This window comes from Salmo trutta, chromosome 3 (assembly GCF_901001165.1).
Source record: "Salmo trutta chromosome 3, fSalTru1.1, whole genome shotgun sequence".
Taxonomy (NCBI): Eukaryota; Metazoa; Chordata; class Actinopteri; order Salmoniformes; family Salmonidae; genus Salmo; species Salmo trutta.
This window is the reverse complement of record NC_042959.1, coordinates 53338920-53358977: the sequence shown is the minus strand read 5'-3', so window position 1 is coordinate 53358977 and position 20058 is coordinate 53338920. Positions and strand designations below refer to the sequence as shown.

Here is a 20058-nt window from a genome sequence, read left to right as displayed (position 1 = left end):
AGCAGGGGAGTATCAACATTTGGGCTGCACCCTGCCGTGAGAGTTGGAGAGTCCCCCACTTTGTTTCTCACTGATTGGTTTAGACTATTGATTTGTTTCATGCCTCTGTACCCCATCATATCCAAACAGCTCGAGATAAACATACTGTCCACACTGAGTGACTACTACTCATGGCCAATGGACTGCACTACATGGAATGACCCATTTGACATGAGCCATCTGTCATAAGCTTTGTCTAAAATGGCCACTTGAATTCATATTGACTTGGTGTATCACCTGATTTCAGCCTGTTCTTTGGTAAAAGAGAATTTAGTTGTATTATGTTGTAGTCATAATGACAGAATATGCCATGGTGTTTGAAGTGAATATACTTTTGATAGTCTAGTTAAATTAAACATCTAAAACGTTAGTCATGGTTATGACTGGCTATGACACCTGTAAGTCATGTTTTAACAGCATCAGGCTGGTCTTACAAGTGTAAGTGTAAGTGGTTGAGATCATAGCAACACAAGGCGGAGAAATAACTGTGAACAACATATTTTTATTTCAATTAATGGATCCATATTTCCAAACAAAAATAGAGAGAGAAAAAAAACATACTCTTATAGAAATATTCTGTGAACTAATTTATCAACAGACAGTCCTGCTCTCCAAGGTCCCAATGGCTTTCAAATCCCAATAATTGTTGCTGATACCCCAGTGCCACGTTAAAAAAACAGACTGGTCGTCCAACAATCAGTGTTGCCTTACAGCCTGTCATCAATTGATGGTAACACAAACACATAATAATATCTATGCTAAATCACAGTAGATGACCATTGTAACTTTAATGGAGGTTTGGAGGTTCGTGATACAATGTCCTAGTATGCTGCTTGAATGACAATTGAATTGAGGCGGTCTCTACCCTCCATGACAATGTCATGTGGAGGACATATTGCCTGTCATAACAGGTAACTTCAGATTATGGCACAGTCATAAAATAAATGTTCAGTGACAAAATCTTGTTCTAAGGCAAGTACAACTAGTTTTCAAATGGTTATTGATCCAGGCTCCATAACAATTTACATTTTTCACAAAAACATCAAATGTGATTGTGAAATGAAACTAACATTGCATTAACTGGCATGTGTTATGTCATTCCTATGACAGCATTATGTAGATGTTATGAAGGGATACAGTGGCGGAAGTACACTGACCATTACCAGTTAGTGGCCCTGTAGTTTTGACCTCAAAATGGCGGCTGAGGAAGAATCTACCAGTGCTGTGTTTATGATGGGAGTAGGTCAAGTGTGGGTTCTGGATAGTTTCACATTGCAAGTGCCTATTTTTTATATATTTTTTTGCAACTTCACACACCCTCTGACATCAAATTATAGACAAAACAAAAGGTATTTTTGTCACCACTACCACAAAGACAATCCAAACAATTAATATCCATGTTCCACTTTGATATAAGCTGTTGATAGGTGTTTTGCTCTGGGTGAGGCGTGATTCTCTGTTTCCTACTGATATTGGCATGTCTGTCCTGTCCTGTCTGTCCTGTCTGTCCTGTCTCTACACCCTGAACCTGAGCTAGTCTCAACATACCCCTTAATGTGGATGTCTATGAGTCAATGACATACATATGGACACAATCATGAATTTCTCTCATTATAAACAGTGCTAATACACACACACACGCACAATAAATGTCTTCTGAAAATTCCAAGGAAATTTGGCATTCATGTTTTAATGGCTTCTGGTTTATTAAAAAATAATTGGTTGATGAAGAACCTTTGGCCTGGCTCTCTCGGTCAAGCAGTTCTATCGGTAAAGGCCTTGCTCTAAATCGTCAGACAGTGGAGATTCTTGGACACGTCTCCTTTAGATGCAAGCTCAGTGCCGACAATAGAATGACTGCGTCGCCAGTAGCCGCAACCGCTTCGAGTCCGAGACTGACAGAATTGCCTTTAACGGCGTGAGTCCTACAGAGCTGCAGGAGAACGGCGCAAAAACCCTTCTGCCAGCCGGCCCGTCTACTGCCACCTCACAAACGTGGCGATGGCGAAGTAGGAGGGGCCAAGGCATCCACCAAGTCTCTCGTTTGGCTGTGGTCCCCTGGAGAAGAGGCGTGTGAATGGCTGGATTGGTGAATGGGGGAGGGGTGTGGTGAGATAGTCAGGTGGTCAGTCTGCTTTTTGGCGGAACGGTGGTGGTCTTCCAGGGGATGGATGGAGGAGATAAACGGAGGGAGGGATTGAGGGATGGTCGATGATTGCTTGATGAAGAGCTGAATACGCAGTGCCTCGTCCTCCTCAGGGCCCGTTCTCATTGTAGTGGAGGGAGATGGGGCGGTCGCGCTGCACGGGCATGTAGGGCCAGTTGTAGCTGGAGCCGGAGAGGAGCATGTCGCGCAGCAGCGTCTCGATGGGCGTCTTGCCCACCAGGCGCACGAAGAAGAGTTGCTCGATGACGGGCGAGGAGACGATGCGGAGGGAGGGCAGCCGCAGGAGCAGGCGCCCGAAGCGGTTGGGCTGGCTGGGGTACTGGTTCCTCACATACTCCTCCAGGGCACACTGGGACTTCTCCTGGATGCTCTCCACGTGGGCCACATCCGACAGGCCCATGGCATCTGAGAAGGGGAGGAGAAGGTTAGGCGTTGATGAGTTTCTGGTTCATTATGGTTTTGATGAGTTGACCTAGCACTGAATTGCAATGTGAAATTGTGTCCAGCTACGTACATACATTAGAGCTGAAATGTCAGTATCCCTATGTAAAGATGTCATTCAATGTAGTGGAATACAATTCCCTTTGCCTTCAGTTGTTGGTCGAGGTTTTGTCCATGCTCTCACTCCTCCCCTAGCACCAGTCCCTGGTGTGAGTCTCACACCTCCCCTAGCACCAGTCCCTGGTGTGAGTCTCACACCTCTCCTAGCACCGGTCCCTGGTGTGAGTCTCACACCTCCCCTAGCACCAGTCCCTGGTGTGAGTCTCACCCCTTCCCTAGCACCGGTCCCTGGTGTGAGTCTCACCCCTTCCCTAGCACCGGTCCCTGGTGTGAGTCTCACACCTCCCCTTGCACCGGTCCCTGGTGTGAGTCTCCCACCTCCCCTAGCACCGGTCCCTGGTGTGAGTCTCACACCTCGCCTAGCACCGGTCCCTGGTGTGAGTCTCACACCTCCCCTAGCACCGGGCCCTGGTGTGAGTCTCACACCTCCCCTAGCACCGGTCCCTGGTGTGAGTCTCACACCTCCCCTAGCACCGGTCCCTGGTGTGAGTCTCACACCTCCCCTAGCACCGGTCCCTGGTGTGAGTCTCACACCTTCCCTAGCACCGGTCCCTGGTGTGAGTCTCACACCTCCCCTAGCACCGGTCCCTGGTGTGAGTCTCACACCTTCCCTAGCACCGGTCCCTGGTGTGAGTCTCACACCTCCCCTAGCACCGGTCCCTGGTGTGAGTCTCACACCTTCCCTAGCACCGGTCCCTGGTGTGAGTCTCACACCTCCCCTAGCACCGGTCCCTGGTGTGAGTCTCACACCTCCCCTAGCACCGGTCCCTGGTGTGAGTCTCACCCCTTCCCTAGCACCGGTCCCTGGTGTGAGTCTCACCCCTTCCCTAGCACCGGTCCCTGGTGTGAGTCTCACACCTCCCCTAGCACCGGTCCCTGGTGTGAGTCTCACACCTCCCCTTGCACCGGTCCCTGGTGTGAGTCTCACACCTCCCCTAGCACCGGTCCCTGGTGTGAGTCTCACACCTCCCCTAGCACCGGTCCCTGGTGTGAGTCTCACACCTCGCCTAGCACCAGTCCCTGGTGTGAGTCTCATACCTCCCCTAGCACCGGTCCCTGGTGTGAGTCTCACACCTCCCCTAGCACCGGTCCCTGGTGTGAGTCTCACACCCCCCCTAGCACCGGTCCCTGGTGTGAGTCTCACATCACACAGAGAGTGTGTTGACTGTGTGTGATACTTTTCACACCCTTCGAGCTCCGTGGTTATGGGGTCAGAGGTGGGTGAACTCAAAACAAAGTCCCATTTAGTGTACTGCACGGTGCTGTGCTGTACTGCACGGTACCGTACTGCACGTTCAGTACTACTGTGCCAGTGTTTCTGTCCCCAGTATGAACCTTGTTTAAAGGCTGCATCGAACAGTGAGGGTAATTTTCTCCCAAGTGCTTTACTCTAGTGTGCAGCAGAAGCACTGGGACAGGATCTTTTACCCGCCCCCCAGCACGCTAGTCCCTTTGTCACAGTACCCTTTAATCGTCCCCCTGCGCAATCTTGGTCCTTCTGAGCTTCAGTTCCGCATAACAAAAGATTAATATGCCTCATATTTTTGTCGGCCCCCCCAGGGGGAGTATAACTGCAAATTCTGCCACATTTCCCACTTTGAGGGCAGGTGTGTAGTTTTTTAGCTATCTGCCATTTTAGGGTCTGTGTGAGGCATCAGTGGCTGAGAAAGCTAGGTCTGTCTGTGTGACTGAACCCTCGCATGCAACTCCGACACCTCCGCAGGCATCCTTCACAGGCACCATTTCCCTTTGTCTGGCTCCCTGGGCACACACAGCCACACTCTGGGGATGAAGATGGTGGCAGTGGTAAGATGGCCGCTTTTTGATTCGGGGTGATGGAACTGGGATATAGGGTGGAATGTCTGAGGGCGGAGGTGAGAGGGGGTATTGAGAGTTTGTCTGTCCTTGTTAGCTCATGCAGGCAGGTCTCGATGGGGGGGCCTGGTCAACGACTGGTCTGTCTATCTCATTGTGTGTACGTGCATGTGTGTTGGCTGGAGTTGTGGGACGGATCACATGGATGCTCAGGGCTACAGGGGTTATGTAGGTCAGGGCCTGGGCTGTGGCGAATCCCCCTTGTCGCTGCAACCCACCATGAATAATTCAAGCACAGTGGTGGGGGCAGGGGTGAGAGGGCTGGGGTTGGAGAGGAGGAAAGGGGAGGGGCTGGCTGACTGGTTTCAATAATAGATGGAAGCGTGAAGGAGAAGAGGGTGATGAAATAAATGAGAAGAGTGAAAGGGTTCTTCAGACATCCAAACGGAAGACTGCGGGCCAGAGCTTGGTACATGGAAAGTGATTCTGACAAGCTGTGTGATGGAGACGAGGAAAAGGGCGATCGACAGGAAACAAAAAGCAAGACCTCAGAGTTGGGTTCTCTCACACTCATACCCCCTGGGTCATAAACAATGAATCCTCAACACATCCCAATCCCAGATCTGACAGCATTCTGGGTGACGTAGAATAACCATAACTATCTACTGTGCCTCATACAGTGGCAAAAGTGGTGTATCAAAGCAATAAGCAAACTATTGTTTTTATATTGCTATTTCACCAATATGTATGCCTCTTTATCTCAGTAGTCCATCCATGATAATATTTGTATGGTATCCATACATTATTGATACATTGTTTACAAAGGCATTGTTAACCACTTGGTTGTTAACCACATGCTGTACTGCAGACTCTATATGTCTACTAACTTATCTGGAGTGACCACTATTACCTATATGTGTAGTTCCGCACAAAATACAACACAAACTATCCAACAGATAGACATAAACAAAGACATATAGAAACAGAAACCACTAAAGTCAACACCACTCACCGGAAGTGAAGAGCACGATGGATTTGAGGCAGGAGTACTCAGCTGTGTCCACCTGCAGAACCTTCAGTTTCTCCACCTGCTCCTGGAACACCCGGATGTGGTCCATGAACGCCACCACGCGCTCCGCAGACATGGGCGATGCATGCAGGCCAGCCGCCGCCAGCAGGGGCGCCACGTGCAGCGGCATGGAGCACTGGGCCGCGTTCAGCACAAACAGCTCACTCCATGACATGCGCAGGAGCGCCACCTAGGGCACGGGAGGAATGATGGTAGAATTGGTTAGTTCAGAGTAGACAGAGGGTGGTTCTGGGAAACAAGGATAAAAACAGTGTTTATCTTCCTTATGCAGATGATTGAGTATGGCAAGTGTTAGTGATATGCTCCAACTTAAAGGCTGCTGACCCCACAATTGAACCTTTACATGGCATACCAAATGCAGACATAGACATATTTGTTCTGGGCAATATCTGTGTTGAGCATCTACAGCTCATCCATAAGGGACAACCCAAATAAAGTGACCACACCACATCTCTAAGCATTCATAATTTCTATTTTCTAGTCAGGCATAAAAAAAGATTATAGACAGGCATAAAAAAAGATCTAGTCAGGCATAGTTTCTAGTCAGGGATCAGGGGGGGTCCTCCTCACCTGGTCCATGAGCTGAAGGTCAGGGAAGAAGGGGATGTTCTTGGCCCACTCCACAGCGCTGAAGAGCAGCCGTGCGGCCAGCTCACAGATGTTCTCGATTCCCATCAAGTTGTTTCCCTGCATGCACTGGGACCCGTAGCGGGATGTGGGGTAGGGCTCGGCGCGCAGCAGCAGAGAGATGAATCCTGATAGGTAGGGCTGCCCATTGTAAGGGTCGCTGCCATTGGTCAGGTACTGACCCGGGCTAGACTGGGAGTTGGACATGCGGCCTCTCTGGACAGCTGAGGGAGAGAAAGAAAGAAAGGGTTAAGAAAATAAAGAGATATGGTATTTGAATGTTATGAGCAAAATACATTTTCCCTCTTTTGACATTTCATAAGCGAATACTCAAGTGCTAGAAGCTAATTGTTTGGCGTGGTGCAGGTACAGTAGGAGCTAACTTGGTTAGACTACTGCACCTTTCATTCATTCATGTGGCTGTACTCTATCCTCCTATCCTACGAGATTTTATTTCAATCCAACCTGGCACAGTTACAGTAACATTTAGGACCTGAAGCTTCTCTGTCATCACGTCGTCATTACTGCATCCAGCACTAACCGGCTTGATTTAGTAGGCAGCAATTACCACCGTGTCATAAAGCACCATCTAGAGGCATTCAAATGAGTCTGCTCTCTCTCAATGGGAATATGTAGGGCCACCTAAAAGACATGTCATGGCGGGTGCCTGGGGATAGGAGGAAGGAGGGTGGAGGTTGTAGGTGAGGGGTGCAAAGTGTGGAGAAACGGGGGGTAATTTCTGCGGCTCTAAACGTGTCGGCACTCTGTCTCCTGACCGGCAGACCCCGGTGCCGTGCATCAATGAGTAATGGCAACCAGCAGCCAGGAAAGACACTACGGTTCTTCACACCTCTGCCCACACCCCCCCCCCCCCCCCCACCCACACTGCCAAATGGCTCAGCCGAAGAGGAAGAGGGCACGCAGAGGCTAAGCACACATCCCCACCCCCGCCGAACTATGATGTGGCGGCTCAAAGCCCATTTGGATAACACCTGTTCAGTCATCCCCGCTGTCTGACTAATAACTCCATCTACAGTTACAGAACGAGGGAGAGAGAGAGAAGGAGAGAGAGAGTACGAGAAAGGGAGGGGAGGGAAGGGGAGGGGAGGGAAGGGAAGGAGAAAGGGGAAGGAGAAAGAGAGGTGATGAGGGAAGGTAGAGGTAATTACAGAATGAGAGATAGAAAAGGGTAACAGAGAGAGGAGCAAGAGAAAATAGTGTAGGAGAGTGGGGCGAGAGAGAGAGAGAGGGGGGGGCAGGCTAGGATTTGGAAAATACTTTGAAACTCAGCATCACCTGTCCTTCGACACAATAGCTGTGAAAATTGAATACACTACAGTGTATCAAAGAGGACAGGTCAAATCACTCAAGAACATAGTAAGTCAATAGATACGTCCATAGAATTTCAAGACTGTTGACTGATTAGAAAAACGTTTGAGTTTGTGACCAGAAAATACTGGTCTCTCTTGAACTCAAGCAACTTCTGTCCCAGGGAAAGAATGTTGTCTCATTTTGCAAACAACAACGTAGCGTACAGAGACAGCATTGAACAATGGGCCAAACCATGTCACTCACAAAAAAAAACTCCTGGTCGTACTCAAACCTGAACTTTTTTCTAGGGCACGGTTGTCCTTCATTAGAGGTTAGTATGTTATAACTATCTGATTTTTTTCTTAAATGTATCAATGCATCATAATGATTAATGCCATAACCCACCAGACGCCAAATCCACCACATCCACTTGTCTTCTGAAAGGCCTCTTTGAGGAGGTTGTGTGTGAATGTACGAGTCGAAATGACGCATCAAAAGCATCTCTATGTGAATGAGCAAGGGAAATGAATGAGACAGGGAGAGAAGGGCATAGACAGGGTAAAAGGGAGAGGGAGAAAGACAGTGAGTGGCATTGGATGAGAGAGAGAGAGAGAGAGAGAGAGAGAGAGAGAGAATGTAGGGGAGATTTGAATGCCTGCCATAATCGATTTCCGATTTCTAATTGGTCGGCGGTGGCCTAGTGTGGTTGGAAAGACTGGCAAACAGTGGGACAAAACAACTAAAGAGCCTAAAACCCCAAACAGAAAGACCATGGCACTACATCTAACCTCATGGTACATAAATAAGGCAGAGGGGAGAAAAGGGCACGAAACAGGTATCATGGGCGATTTCAGCCGTGACTTAAAAAAAAAACACCACAGCGAGTCACAGAGAGTGTGTGGCAGTGGAGTTAAGCCTCATCTTACCAAGGCGGTCCTTATTTGGCCTTTAGTCACTGCTAGAAGTACAAGACATTTGAGCAAACTATTGTAGATAAATACAGTTAAGGACTATCTGCTACTGTAAAAGGTCATAGTCAGGGGCTATGTACTAGAAGCATGACAGATTTGGCACAGCCTCATTGTCAACTGAGATAAGTGGTATAATGGTTTTCATGTAGTCCCTTAAAAGTCTGCTAACAAAAAACACAACATATATACACATTAGACATGACAAAATGCGTGGAATTGCAGGAAATAAGCTTTAAACATACAAAATTCTCTCCACCAACAAGAGGGCTGTGAACAGTTTGTGTCATGAACAGTGCTTGTACCCATAGAAATAGACGTGGCGTGTGCGTGGGGGGGGGGGGGGGGGGGCACGGGATATTCCTCAATGCTGGAAGGGGGGGCCATCGTAAAAAAGTTTGGGAACCCTTGAAAGAGACAATGGGATCGAGGAAGAGGGAGGGAGACAGAGTGAAGTATGACATTGTGTGGAAAGGGAGAGGGAACGGGTAAAGGGACAGGGAAAAAGAGAGATTCAGACAGACGGAGATGGAGAGAGCTTCCCGTGAGGACGCTCAGATGCATTAGCTGCTTTAATATCCACCCAGTCACGTTGGCGCTGCTTTGATGAAGCAGATGTGAATTAATAACAGAAATGCACCCTGCACGAAGGAGTGGTCTGGTTTTCTATCTATTCGATCACACAACAAGCTATGCTATACGAGCGACTCAATCATTTCCATTACATTGAGTTAAAAACTCAATGGCTGTTTCTCAAGAAAATTGGTGTAAAGTCACCTGGACTCAAAAACAATACTTCAAAATGTAACAATGGACATGGATAACGCTAGACTTAATGTAAAGGCTAGCCTTTCATATTGTAGCAATAGGCTAACCTGGCTATTGTACAGACAAGAGAGAAAATTAGAGACTCAACAAAGAAATATGACAATATGACAAGCAATGTATCGTGAACTGGAGTCTATTCACCTTGAGGTGTCAAACGAAGCCCATCTCTGCAGAGTGAGCTCTATTCCTCCACACACATCCCCCTCCTCTAAAATATTAAATGCTAGCCTTGGGGATATCAGAATGGGAAACGACTAGAGCCTCAGCTCTATGGTCTCTTCGTGGCCTATCACTTCAATGGAGGCTGCTTTCTGGCAGTGAATAATGGCAAGGCCTCTGTCAATATGGAAGCCATGGTGCTGGAACCTCACAGCCAGCTTGGACTTAAAGAGACCTATTCTAACATGTCAATAAACTATGACAGTATTGTAATAGGGAAATGTTTTAGCGGGTCAGAGTTTAGGGGGCAAACTAGTTTCGGTTTTTGATTACCTGCTCATACAAACTGGACAACGTGTATGGATTAGTCAATAAAGGCAGTCAGTTAGTGAGCCGTGGTACTTACTCAATAGGGTCAACCTCACATTTGGACCTTGAACATGTCCATTATTAATGTTTAGTTTCTGGTTCCCGTTGACCTACAGTATATCCGTCTCTGTGGTTGGTCGGTGTGAACCAAGGGTCACCAACTGTAGCAATCCTATGTATGAGTAACTGAATATCAATATACAGGACTTTCCCTGTGTTATTTACCATTGAGGGACACACACTAGGAGTCACAATTGAGATAATCTGTCTTTGAATGTTCTGTCTATGAACAGTCGTAACTATGTACTTACTATGAACAATCTAAAGCAGGGGTCTCCAGCAGGTCGATAGCGAGCTACCAGTAGCTCGCAGCCCACCTTTGAGTAAATCGCCAAACGATTCTGAAAGTACATGCAATTTTCACGTGTTCCACAGCAAACTGTCATAAACAAATCTCAGAAGTATCAGATACCACAAGCTCCCAGCTACTATTTATTGACATTATCCCACCCCCATTTAGCCACTATTGGCTGAAAAAGCCAAACCTAACACTATCTGCCAATTAATTTCGAGCAATATTGCCCCTGTCTGTCTGTCTGTGTGGTGTGTGTGTGTTTGTCACTCCGTGTGTAGCCAGCTGATGTGATAACCGTCTTGTGGGTTGACAGAAATTCTTTCCCCCAATCAAATCAAACTTTATTTGCCACATGTGCCGAATACAACAAGTGTAGACTTTACCGTGAAATGCTTACTTACAAGCTCTTAACCAACAGTGCAGTTCAAGAAGAAAATATTTACCAAGAAGGCTAAAATAAAAAGTAATAATAAAAAGTAACACAATAAGAATAACAATAACGAGGCTATATACAGGGGGCACCGGTACCGAGTCAGTGTGCAGGGGTACAGGCTAGTTGAGGTAATCTGTACATGTAGGTGGGGGCGAGGTGACTATGCATAGATAACATACAAACAGCGAGTAGCAGCAGTGTACAAGGAGGGAGGTGTCAATGTAAATTGTCCTGTGGTGTTTTTTATGAATTGTTCAGCAGTCTAATGGCTCGGGGGTAGAAGCTGTCGAGGAGCCTTTTGGTCCTAGACTTGGCGCTCCGGTATCGCTTGCTGTGTGCAGTAGCAGAGAAACCAGTCTATAACTTGGGTGACTGGAGTCTCGGACAATTTTATGGGCTTTCCTCTGACACCGCCTATTATATAGGTCCTGGATGGCAGGAAGCTTGGCCCGAGTGATGTACTGGGCCGTTCGCACTACCCTCTGTAGTGCCTTACAGTCAGATGCTGAGCAATTGCCATACCAGGCGGTGATAAAACCGGTCAGGATGCTCTCGATGGTGCAGCTGTAGAACCTTTTGAGTATCTGGGGGCCCATGCCAAATCTTTTCAGTCTCCTGAGGGGGAAAAGGTTTTGTCATGCCCTCTTCACAACTGTCTTGGTGTGTTTGGACCATGATAGTTCGTTGGTGATGTGAACACCAAGGAACTTGAAACTCTCGACCCACTCCAGTACAGCCCCGTCGACGTTAATGGGGGCCTGTTCGGCCCGCCTTTTCCTGTAATCCACAATCAGCTCCTTTGTCTTGCTCACATTGAGGGAGAGGTTGTTGTCCTGGCACCACACAGACAGTTCTCTGACCTCCTCCCTATAGGCCGTCTCATCATTGTCGGTGATCAGGCCTGTACCACTGTTGTGTCGTTAGCAAACTTAATGATGGTGTTGGAGTTGTATTTGGCCACGCAGTCGTAGGTGAAAAGGGAATACAGGAGGGGACTAAGTACACACCCCTGAGGGGCCCCAGTGTTAAGGATCCCAGAGTCCTTAGCTTAGTGATGAGCTTCGTGGGCACTATGGTGTTGAATGCTGAGCTGTAGTCGATGAACAGCATTCTCACATAGGTGTTCCTATTTGGTTTTGTCCAGGTGAGAAAGGGCGGTGTGGAGTGCGCTTGAGATTGCGTCATCTGTGGATCTGTTGGGGTGGTATGCGAATTGGAGTGTGTCTAGAATGCCCGGGAGGATGCTGTTAATGTGAGCCATGACTAGCCTTTCAAAGCACTTCATGGCTACCAACGTGAGTGCCTCGGGGCGGTAATCATTTAGGCAGGTTATATTCGCTTCCTTGGGCACAGGGACTATGGTGGTCTGCTTGAAACATGTAGGTATTACAGACTTGGTCAGGGAGAGGTTGAACATTTCATTGAAGACACTTGACAGTTAGTCCACGCATGCTTTGAGTGCACGTCCTGGTAATCCGTCTGGCTCAGTGGCTTTGTGAATGTTGACATGTTTATAGGTTTTGTTCACAGCGACTACTGACAGCATTATCACACAGTCATCCAGAATAGCTGGTGCTCTCGTGCATGCTTCAGTGTTGCTTGCCTCGAAGCGAGCACAAAAGGCATTTAGCTCATCTGGTAGGCTCGCGCCACTGGGCAACTCGCGTCTGGGATTCCCTTTGTAGTCCGTAATAGTTTTCAAGCCCTGCCACATCCGACGAGCGTCAGAGCCGGTGTACTAGGATTCAATTTTAATCCTGTATTGACCCTTTGCTTGTTTGATGGTTTGTCTAAGGGCATAGCGGGATTTCTTAGAAGGGTCCGGATTAGTCTCCCACCCCTTGAAAGCGTCAGCTCTAGCCTTTAGCTCGATACGCATGTTGCTTGTAATCCATGGCTTCTGGTTGGGATACAGTTGAAGTCGGAAGTTTACATACACTTAGGTTGGAGTCATTAAAACTCCATTAATACGTTTTCAACCACTCCACAAATGTATTGTTAACAAACTATAGTTTTGGCAAGTTGGTTAGGACATCTACTTTGTGCATGACACAAGTAATTTTTCCAACAATTGTTTACAGAGATTATTTCACTTACAATTCACAGTATCACAATTCCAGTGGGTCAGAAGTTTACATACACTAAGTTGACTGTGCCTTTAAACAGCTTGGAAAATTCAAGAAAATTGTCATGGCTTTAGAAGCTTCTGATAGGCTAATTGACATCATTTGAGTCAATTGGAGGTGTACCTGTGGATGTATTTCAAGGCCTACCTTCAAACTCAGTGCCTCTTTGCTTGACATCATGGGAAAATCAAAAGAAATCAGCCAAAACTTCAGCAAAAAAATTGTAGACCTCCATAAGTCTGGTTCATCCTTGGGAGAAATTTCCAAACGCCTGAAGGTACCACGTTCATCTGTACAAACAATAGTACGCAAGTATAAACACCATGGGACCACGCAGCCGTCATAGCGCTCAGGAAGGAGACGCATTCTGTCTCCTAGAGATGGACGTACTTTTGTGCGAAAAGTGCAAATCAATCCCAGAACAGCAGCAAAGGACCTTGTAAAGATGCTGGAGGAAACAGGTACAAAAGTATCTATATCCACAGTAAAATGAGTCCTATATCGACTTAACCTGAAAGGCCACTCAGCAAGGAAGAGGACACTGCTCCAAAACCGCCATAAAAAAGCCAGACTACATTTTACAACTGCACATGGGGACAAAGATTGTACTTTTTGGAGAAATGTCCTCTGACTCTGATGAAACAAAAATAGAACTGTTTGGCCATAATGACCATCGTTATTTTTTGAAGAAAAACGGGTGGTCTAGGATTTTTTCCCCCCTGGTTGCACATGTGACATGCGGGTAAAAATTTGGTTAAACTGATTTAAGTTTGCCTGCATTAAAGTCCCAGGCTACTAGGAGCACCGCTTTTGGGTGAGCATTTGCTTATTTTCTTATGGCCTTATAGAGTTGGTTGAGAGCGGTCTTAGTGCCAGCTTCGCTTTGCAGTTGTAAATAGATGGCTACAAAAAAATACAGATGACAACTTTCTTGGTAGATAGTGTGGTTGACAGCTTATCAAAAGGTACTTTACCTCAGGTGAGCAATACCTCGGGACTTGTTTAAATATTAGACATCGCACACCAGCTGTTATTGACAAAAAGACACACACCCCTCGTCTTATCAGAGGTAGCGTCTCTGTTCTGCCGGTGCATGGAAAATCCTGCCAGCTCTATATTGTCCGTTTTACTTCACTCAGCCACGTCTCAGTGAAACATGAGATGTTACAGTTTTTAATGTCCCGTTGGTAGGATAATCTAGTAGGGCATCAATTTTATTTTCCAATGATCGCACGATAGCAAGAAGAATTGAAGGCATTGGGAGTTTGTTCGCTCGCCTCCAGATTCTCAGAAGGATCCCCGATCTGCATCCCCTTTGGCGTCTTTTCTTCACGCAAAAGGTGTGGATCAGTGTTCCAGTGAAAACAGGATATCCTTCTCATTGGACTTGGTAAAGGAAAAGGTTTCTTCCAGTCCGCGGTGAGTAATCGCTCTTCTGATGTCCAGAAGTTACTTTCTGTCATAAGAGACAGTAGCAGCAACATTATGTTCACAATAAGTAAAAGAATAAGTTACACAAAACGCAAAAAAAATTACAAAATTGCAAAATTGGTTGGGAGAATGTAAAACGTCAGCCATGTTCTTCGGCGCCATCTTCATACAATCCTTCTCAATTAAATATTAACTGTAAAGTAGGCATGCCTGGCAGAAGTATATCATGAGTAAGTATATAATTTGTATCTATTATTTGAAAACCTTGCCATTAAATGAGCATTTGCAGTACAGAACCATCACTAGACCAGCACATTCGACAGCACAATGCTCACTTGCTAGGTGTGCTATTAAAGGGACAGATGCACAACTAAAGGGGAATTACACCCCAAAAAATGTATTTGTTAGTTTTATTCCAAACATTTAAAAAATGTGCATTCTGTTTTGGGTTAAGCTTTGACATGGACTCAGAACATCCAATGTTGTTGTTTCTCTATGAATAATTGCAATTTTGAGAGTAAAAAAAAACGGAAAATCTAAAATCAGTTGGGAAAATATAAAACAGAATTTGGAAGAAAAATTCGATAGGACCCCCCCTTGTTTATTAACCATTATTTTACCAGGTATATTGTCAGAAACCATAGCTAGAAAAAAATAAGTAGCTCGCGACACGTTTCATTTTTTAAAAGTAGCTCCCACGCTAGAAAAGGTTGGATACTTCTGATCTAGAGTGTGTACTCTAATGGACAGTGTGCCTGCCCATGCCAATCTCTGGGTGCATGTCGCTATGTGAGTTGGTATCTGTGACCATGTCACTATGTGTGGTAGCTGGTAGGGAATGTATTGTATGCATGAGAAGGCTGCTAGTTGTGAATGTAAAATTGTCTGTGTGTCAAGTATACAGTGTGTTCTTCGAACGTGTGAATTTGACAAACATCCCAGTCTATATTGGTCTTTTTTGGTCTCACTAAGGTCAGAGGAGCACATACGGAACATTCAGACAGCAGAACATGATATGCACTTCACTCCCAACTAGGCCAAGGTAACTGTCAGCCAGTTGCACAGGTTCACTGTCTCTCTCTTCCTCACTCCTTCCTTATCCCTTAAACCAGTGTTCCACTCTAAGCAGGAATGTCATTGAGAATCATGGAGAGTAGAGATGCCAGAGGTGCCAAACAGGTAGAGCAGCAAAGAGGTAAACATGACCTTTTACATGACTGTTTAGTATAAATCAACCTTTAACACGAGATATTAGATATGTATGTGGGCTGAAATAGAGTGACCTCTCAGTCAAGTTACACACTAAGGGTCACCCTAAAGATCAGCTGGACTGTCCAAATAACGCTCCTGAATTAGCCACGTACAACACCAGCGAATGTGAAACTTGTCTTAAATAATGCAGATGTGTGTGCGGTATATTTTGGAGCCAGTTACTGCATGGATTGGATCAATTACTCACTCACTTTTTGTACCTTACTAAAAAGTTGCCATGTTTAACAGAATTTCGCCACTAGGGAGTGGTGCATTTTTGGAGAGGGAGGGGAGATGCGGGGCACTGGTCAACAAGAAAGACCCACCTAACCACAAACATAACCTGTCAGGTTTGTTTTTATATGCTTTGTTGCTGATATTATGCTCTATTTGTTTATTTTCACTGGTAGAGGCCTCCTACACCATCAATACGTTACTTTTAACAATGTTACCAACAGTAGAAGGGCGTGGGTAAAATCACTGGGGAAGCCAGAAAAAAAGCCATATTTCAACCTATGTGTTGTGATAATTGCGTTGTTTGCTCTATAACCTATAATCTGTCCAGTGAAGTCCACAAAGCATTTTGCATGTAACAAACAGTTACGTGACCTACAGTATGGTCAAGCAAGTTAATGTTTCTGACATTTTTGGACAACTAAACAACTATTGATTTAGAACCACGGAGGGTTATCGCAAGTCGAAAAGAAAACAGGAGCTACTTCAACTATTCCAGCCCCATTTCAACTTCAGCATTTCAACATCATCATATCACCTATGCTTAGTCTAATACAGTGGCAACTGAATGATACAAAAAACTATTTCGTCCAATCATCATAAGCTAAATATGATGTGGCTGTCCATGGTTCCGATTTCTGTGTGTGTGTGCAGGAGCGTGCAAGTAGAATAAACATGTTGATTCAGCCGACTTGTAGAGAAAGGCCAATGCCACCCTCCTCTCTTTCATGTTGACGAAACAGTCTATCGCTCTGTCATACAGTACATGCTTTTATTTATTATTGTCTTAGGCTACCTGGCTAAAATGTTTGTGTGACAAAACTGCACATTTTAGAGTGGCCTTTTATTGTCCCCTGCACAAGGTGCACCTGTGTCATGCTGTTTAATCAGCTTCTTGATATGCCAAACCTGTCAGGTGGATGGATTATCTTGGCAAAGGGGGATTTGCTCATTAACAGGGATGTAAACAAATTTGTGCCATTTTGTTTGAGAAATAAGCTTTTTGTGCGTGTGGAAAATTTCTGGGAACTTTTATTTCAGCTCATGAAACATGGGACCAACACTTAATATTTTTTTCAGTATATCTTTTTTTCTTGGTCAATATTTTGGGATGCCTGGCTTCCCTTGGCATCCATGAATACACGCCACTGGTTACCAATCCATGTGTCGAGAATAGCGTGATATTTAGATTATTATTTTGTGCATGGCTTGCATAACACAAGTAGGCAATACCTTGTAGTGCTTTCTTTATATTTGGGAAAATTACAGAAGATATTTCTGATGACTGTTAAAGAACTGATAGTCCTCTGCTTTAACCCAAGAGCAAACACTCGTTGTTGAATAACTATTACAAAGTTAATTATTGATAGTTTCAACAATCAATTTGAGATTATTTCAAATCCATATTCTGAGCATGAATGTAAATTTGTGTATTTCCAAAATGTTCCAAAATTCACAGGGATTATAACTCAGAAAGCCCAATGACCTTCTCTCTCATCACCCGACCCAGGTGCATTATGTAGAAGAAACATGACTTATGTATGACCTCTGAGGAAGACGAAAAGTAGCTTTGGGGGTGTAGTCTTACTGCTTTCTCGCTGCTACCAGTAACTTTTTAATGTGATTGCAATGCTGCATTTAAATGTGTACAATTGGTGCTTCTAGTATTAATTTTCCCCACCATTAGTCGACCTCTGAACTTTTCAGGGAAAATAGTTAGCAAGACTTTATCTTAGGCCCTATTGCTGAGTTAGAAACATATATGTAGACTATTTCACACCAAATTATGCCTCTAATATTTAGACTATTATAATCTGACTAAAAAGTTACTTTGATTTTCTTTTGGTGTTTGAAAATTATTGGTAGGCCTAAAGAAAACAATGAAATATGTTGTATTTACTACCTGACAAAGGTTGCCGTTTAGAAGCCTTGTTAACACTTGGTTGTAGTACAACACAAGTCTGCATAACACTTCAATTATAATGATTGATTGAATGTCAATTAGAAAAGGCCTGCATTAACCACGTCGTCATCTTCAATGTAAAACCAACACTTTTAATATTTTAAAGAAGTGTGATTTATTTTTTATTTATTTTTTGTTCCTCAAATGCACTGACACTTACGAAGACACATCTCTAGGCCATAATCCACGACGAGGATGAGTCTGTTTTGCGTATGATTGACCTGTACCAATTTAATCAACACTTGAAAGAATTGAGATTTTTTTTAATCGTGTTTATGCTGAACAATAGTCTAGACCATATAATAGTAACATAGCAAAACAGTAGTTAATATATAATGTAGCCAAATAATGATCTGATAACATATTGAGTGTGTTTATGTAGATGAAAGGTCAACAGACTGCGGTGCGTCAGGAGATTTCCTCGGGTTCATCCAATCAGAAAGGGCCATGACCGACTAAATTTACCCTGCAGTGCTTTACATGAACTGTGTACAGCGTACACACTAGCACACTAACGAGATCCATTGAAGGATAATTTTAGGCGAAAGGACGGGTATTTCCACCTAAAATGTATTGTATAGTTAGTTCATTATGACAGAGGCTACTGTATTCAAGACCTCGTTTGTAATAGGCCTGCCTGCTAGATACAGTGGCGGTTTTAGACCATTTCAACTGGGGGGGCCAAGCTGGGGCCAGTTGTACTGTTAGAGGGGCCAGTTACATTAGACGTTATTGTTGTCATATCGTTTTTTTCACTGCATTACAGGCATTAGCAGGCAAAATACCATGTTCATAATCATTAGTGTTCCACTTTGCCACTGTCTAATAACAGATGTAAAGAAAGAAACAGCAAAAATGTGTTATATAAAAATGATTTCATACTCCACATTTAGGGGGGCCACAAGGGGGTCCAAAATTGTTGTCACAGGGGCACTGCCTCCCCCCCGCCCCCAGAACCGCCCCTGGCTAGATACACTCACACACTGGAAGTTAAACACAGCGTGCTTCATGCACAGAGCGCGCGTCTTCTGTTGACTACAGCTTGTGTCACTATTTGCACTGTTTATGGTCATATCATAGGAACCTTTTGGAGTATCCACAACAGCTTGCGTGGCCAGGTTTATCAATAATTACAGTATATCATTTGCGATAAAATCTATTCCAATAAACTGACATGGTTGACTCCAGAGTAGGCTACACTGCACAGCGATGCATGCATTTGTGTTTATAGAAATGTATTGTTGGTGGATAACGCATAAAACACAGAGTACAATGACGTCCAGCATGGAGACATGCATGTGCAACGCTCTTGTGGTGATTTCGAGTGTCTGGTTCGCGTGTTATAATTAACACAACTCGTCTGATTGAACATGACGCAGCAAGGTCCTAGCTGACTGATTCAAGGTGAAACGCAGTGCTTTGCGAACACGTTGCCACTGTTCATCTTTCGCACTAATTGACCCGTTCTTAAACATGCACAATACAATACATGTAGCGGGCCCTCTTGTAGCGAATAGGGTGTCGGGGAGCAAACACCAGAATTAATGGGGAGACAAAGGGAGCTGTGCATTGAATAGGAAATACAAGGGTAGACGATCTGAAACAACAAGCATTGCGTTACAGCAGACTACATATGCCTTTTAGGAGAACTATGACTGATAGAAGCAGGAAAGCTATAAGACACGGATATCCATCGTTAAAGCGCTAACGTTATTTGGTTTCAACTTTACGCACCGATATTCTTGACACCAAACGTCCGCCAAAACCAATTTGAACATTGTAATAGTTTACATTACATTTACATAAAGGCTACAGTCTTCACCGAATTTAAAATCCTGTCTTACCTTCTCTTCTCATGCCGACTTTGAGGCACTTCTTCAGTCGGCAGTACTGGCACTGGTTTCGATGATGTTGGTCGATGGGACAGTCCCGGTTCCCCCGGCATGTGTAACTGAGGTTCCGTCGCACCGAACGCTTGAAGAAGCTTTTACAGCCCTCGCAGGTGAATTGGCCGTAATGCTTGCCACTGGACTTATCCCCGCACACCATGCAGTCCACGTTGGGGATCTTGTCCCCGGAAAGCGCATCGTTCCCCGGGGTGGAACCAGAGGGGGTTCCCGGTGTCCCGCCAGGCTCCTGACTGCAAATCTGGAGCTGGGACCCAGGATCCGCCGAAATGTTCTCTTGCCACTGGTTTACTACCATTGCCATGCTATCCTAAAACCCTTTGGTTAAACAACAGATACGAGTCCAACTCCGTAGCGCGGGGAGGAGATAAGAATCCGTTCTGACGTCTTGGGAAAACAAGGCAGGGTGAAAAGGCGCTTCCCA

At 45.2% G+C, this 20058-nt stretch overlaps 1 protein-coding gene across 1 annotated transcript; it reads right to left on the bottom strand.

Moving 5' to 3' along the window:
• Window positions 1–521: 521 nt before the first annotated feature.
• nr2f5 (nuclear receptor subfamily 2, group F, member 5) lies at window positions 522–19938 on the bottom strand. The gene is made up of 4 exons (XM_029739708.1): window positions 19572–19938; window positions 6243–6523; window positions 5595–5841; window positions 522–2611 (listed from the first exon to the last, which is right to left on the bottom strand). The coding sequence occupies exons 1-4, from the start codon at window positions 19936–19938 to the stop codon at window positions 2295–2297; spliced, it is 1212 nt and encodes a 403-aa protein (XP_029595568.1). The 3' UTR covers window positions 522–2294.
• Window positions 19939–20058: the final 120 nt, after the last annotated feature.

Coding starts and splice junctions, on each gene's coding strand:
- nr2f5 (XM_029739708.1), bottom strand. CDS start 19,938: ATGGCAATGGTAGTAAACCAGTGGCAAGAGAACATTTCGGCGGATCCT. Junction 6,524..19,571: donor AGTCGGCATGAGAAGAGAAG/GTAAGACAGGAT, acceptor TCTCTCCCTCAG/CTGTCCAGAGAGGCCGCATG. Junction 2,612..5,594: donor CATCGTGCTCTTCACTTCCG/GTGAGTGGTGTT, acceptor TCCCCTTCTCAG/ATGCCATGGGCCTGTCGGAT.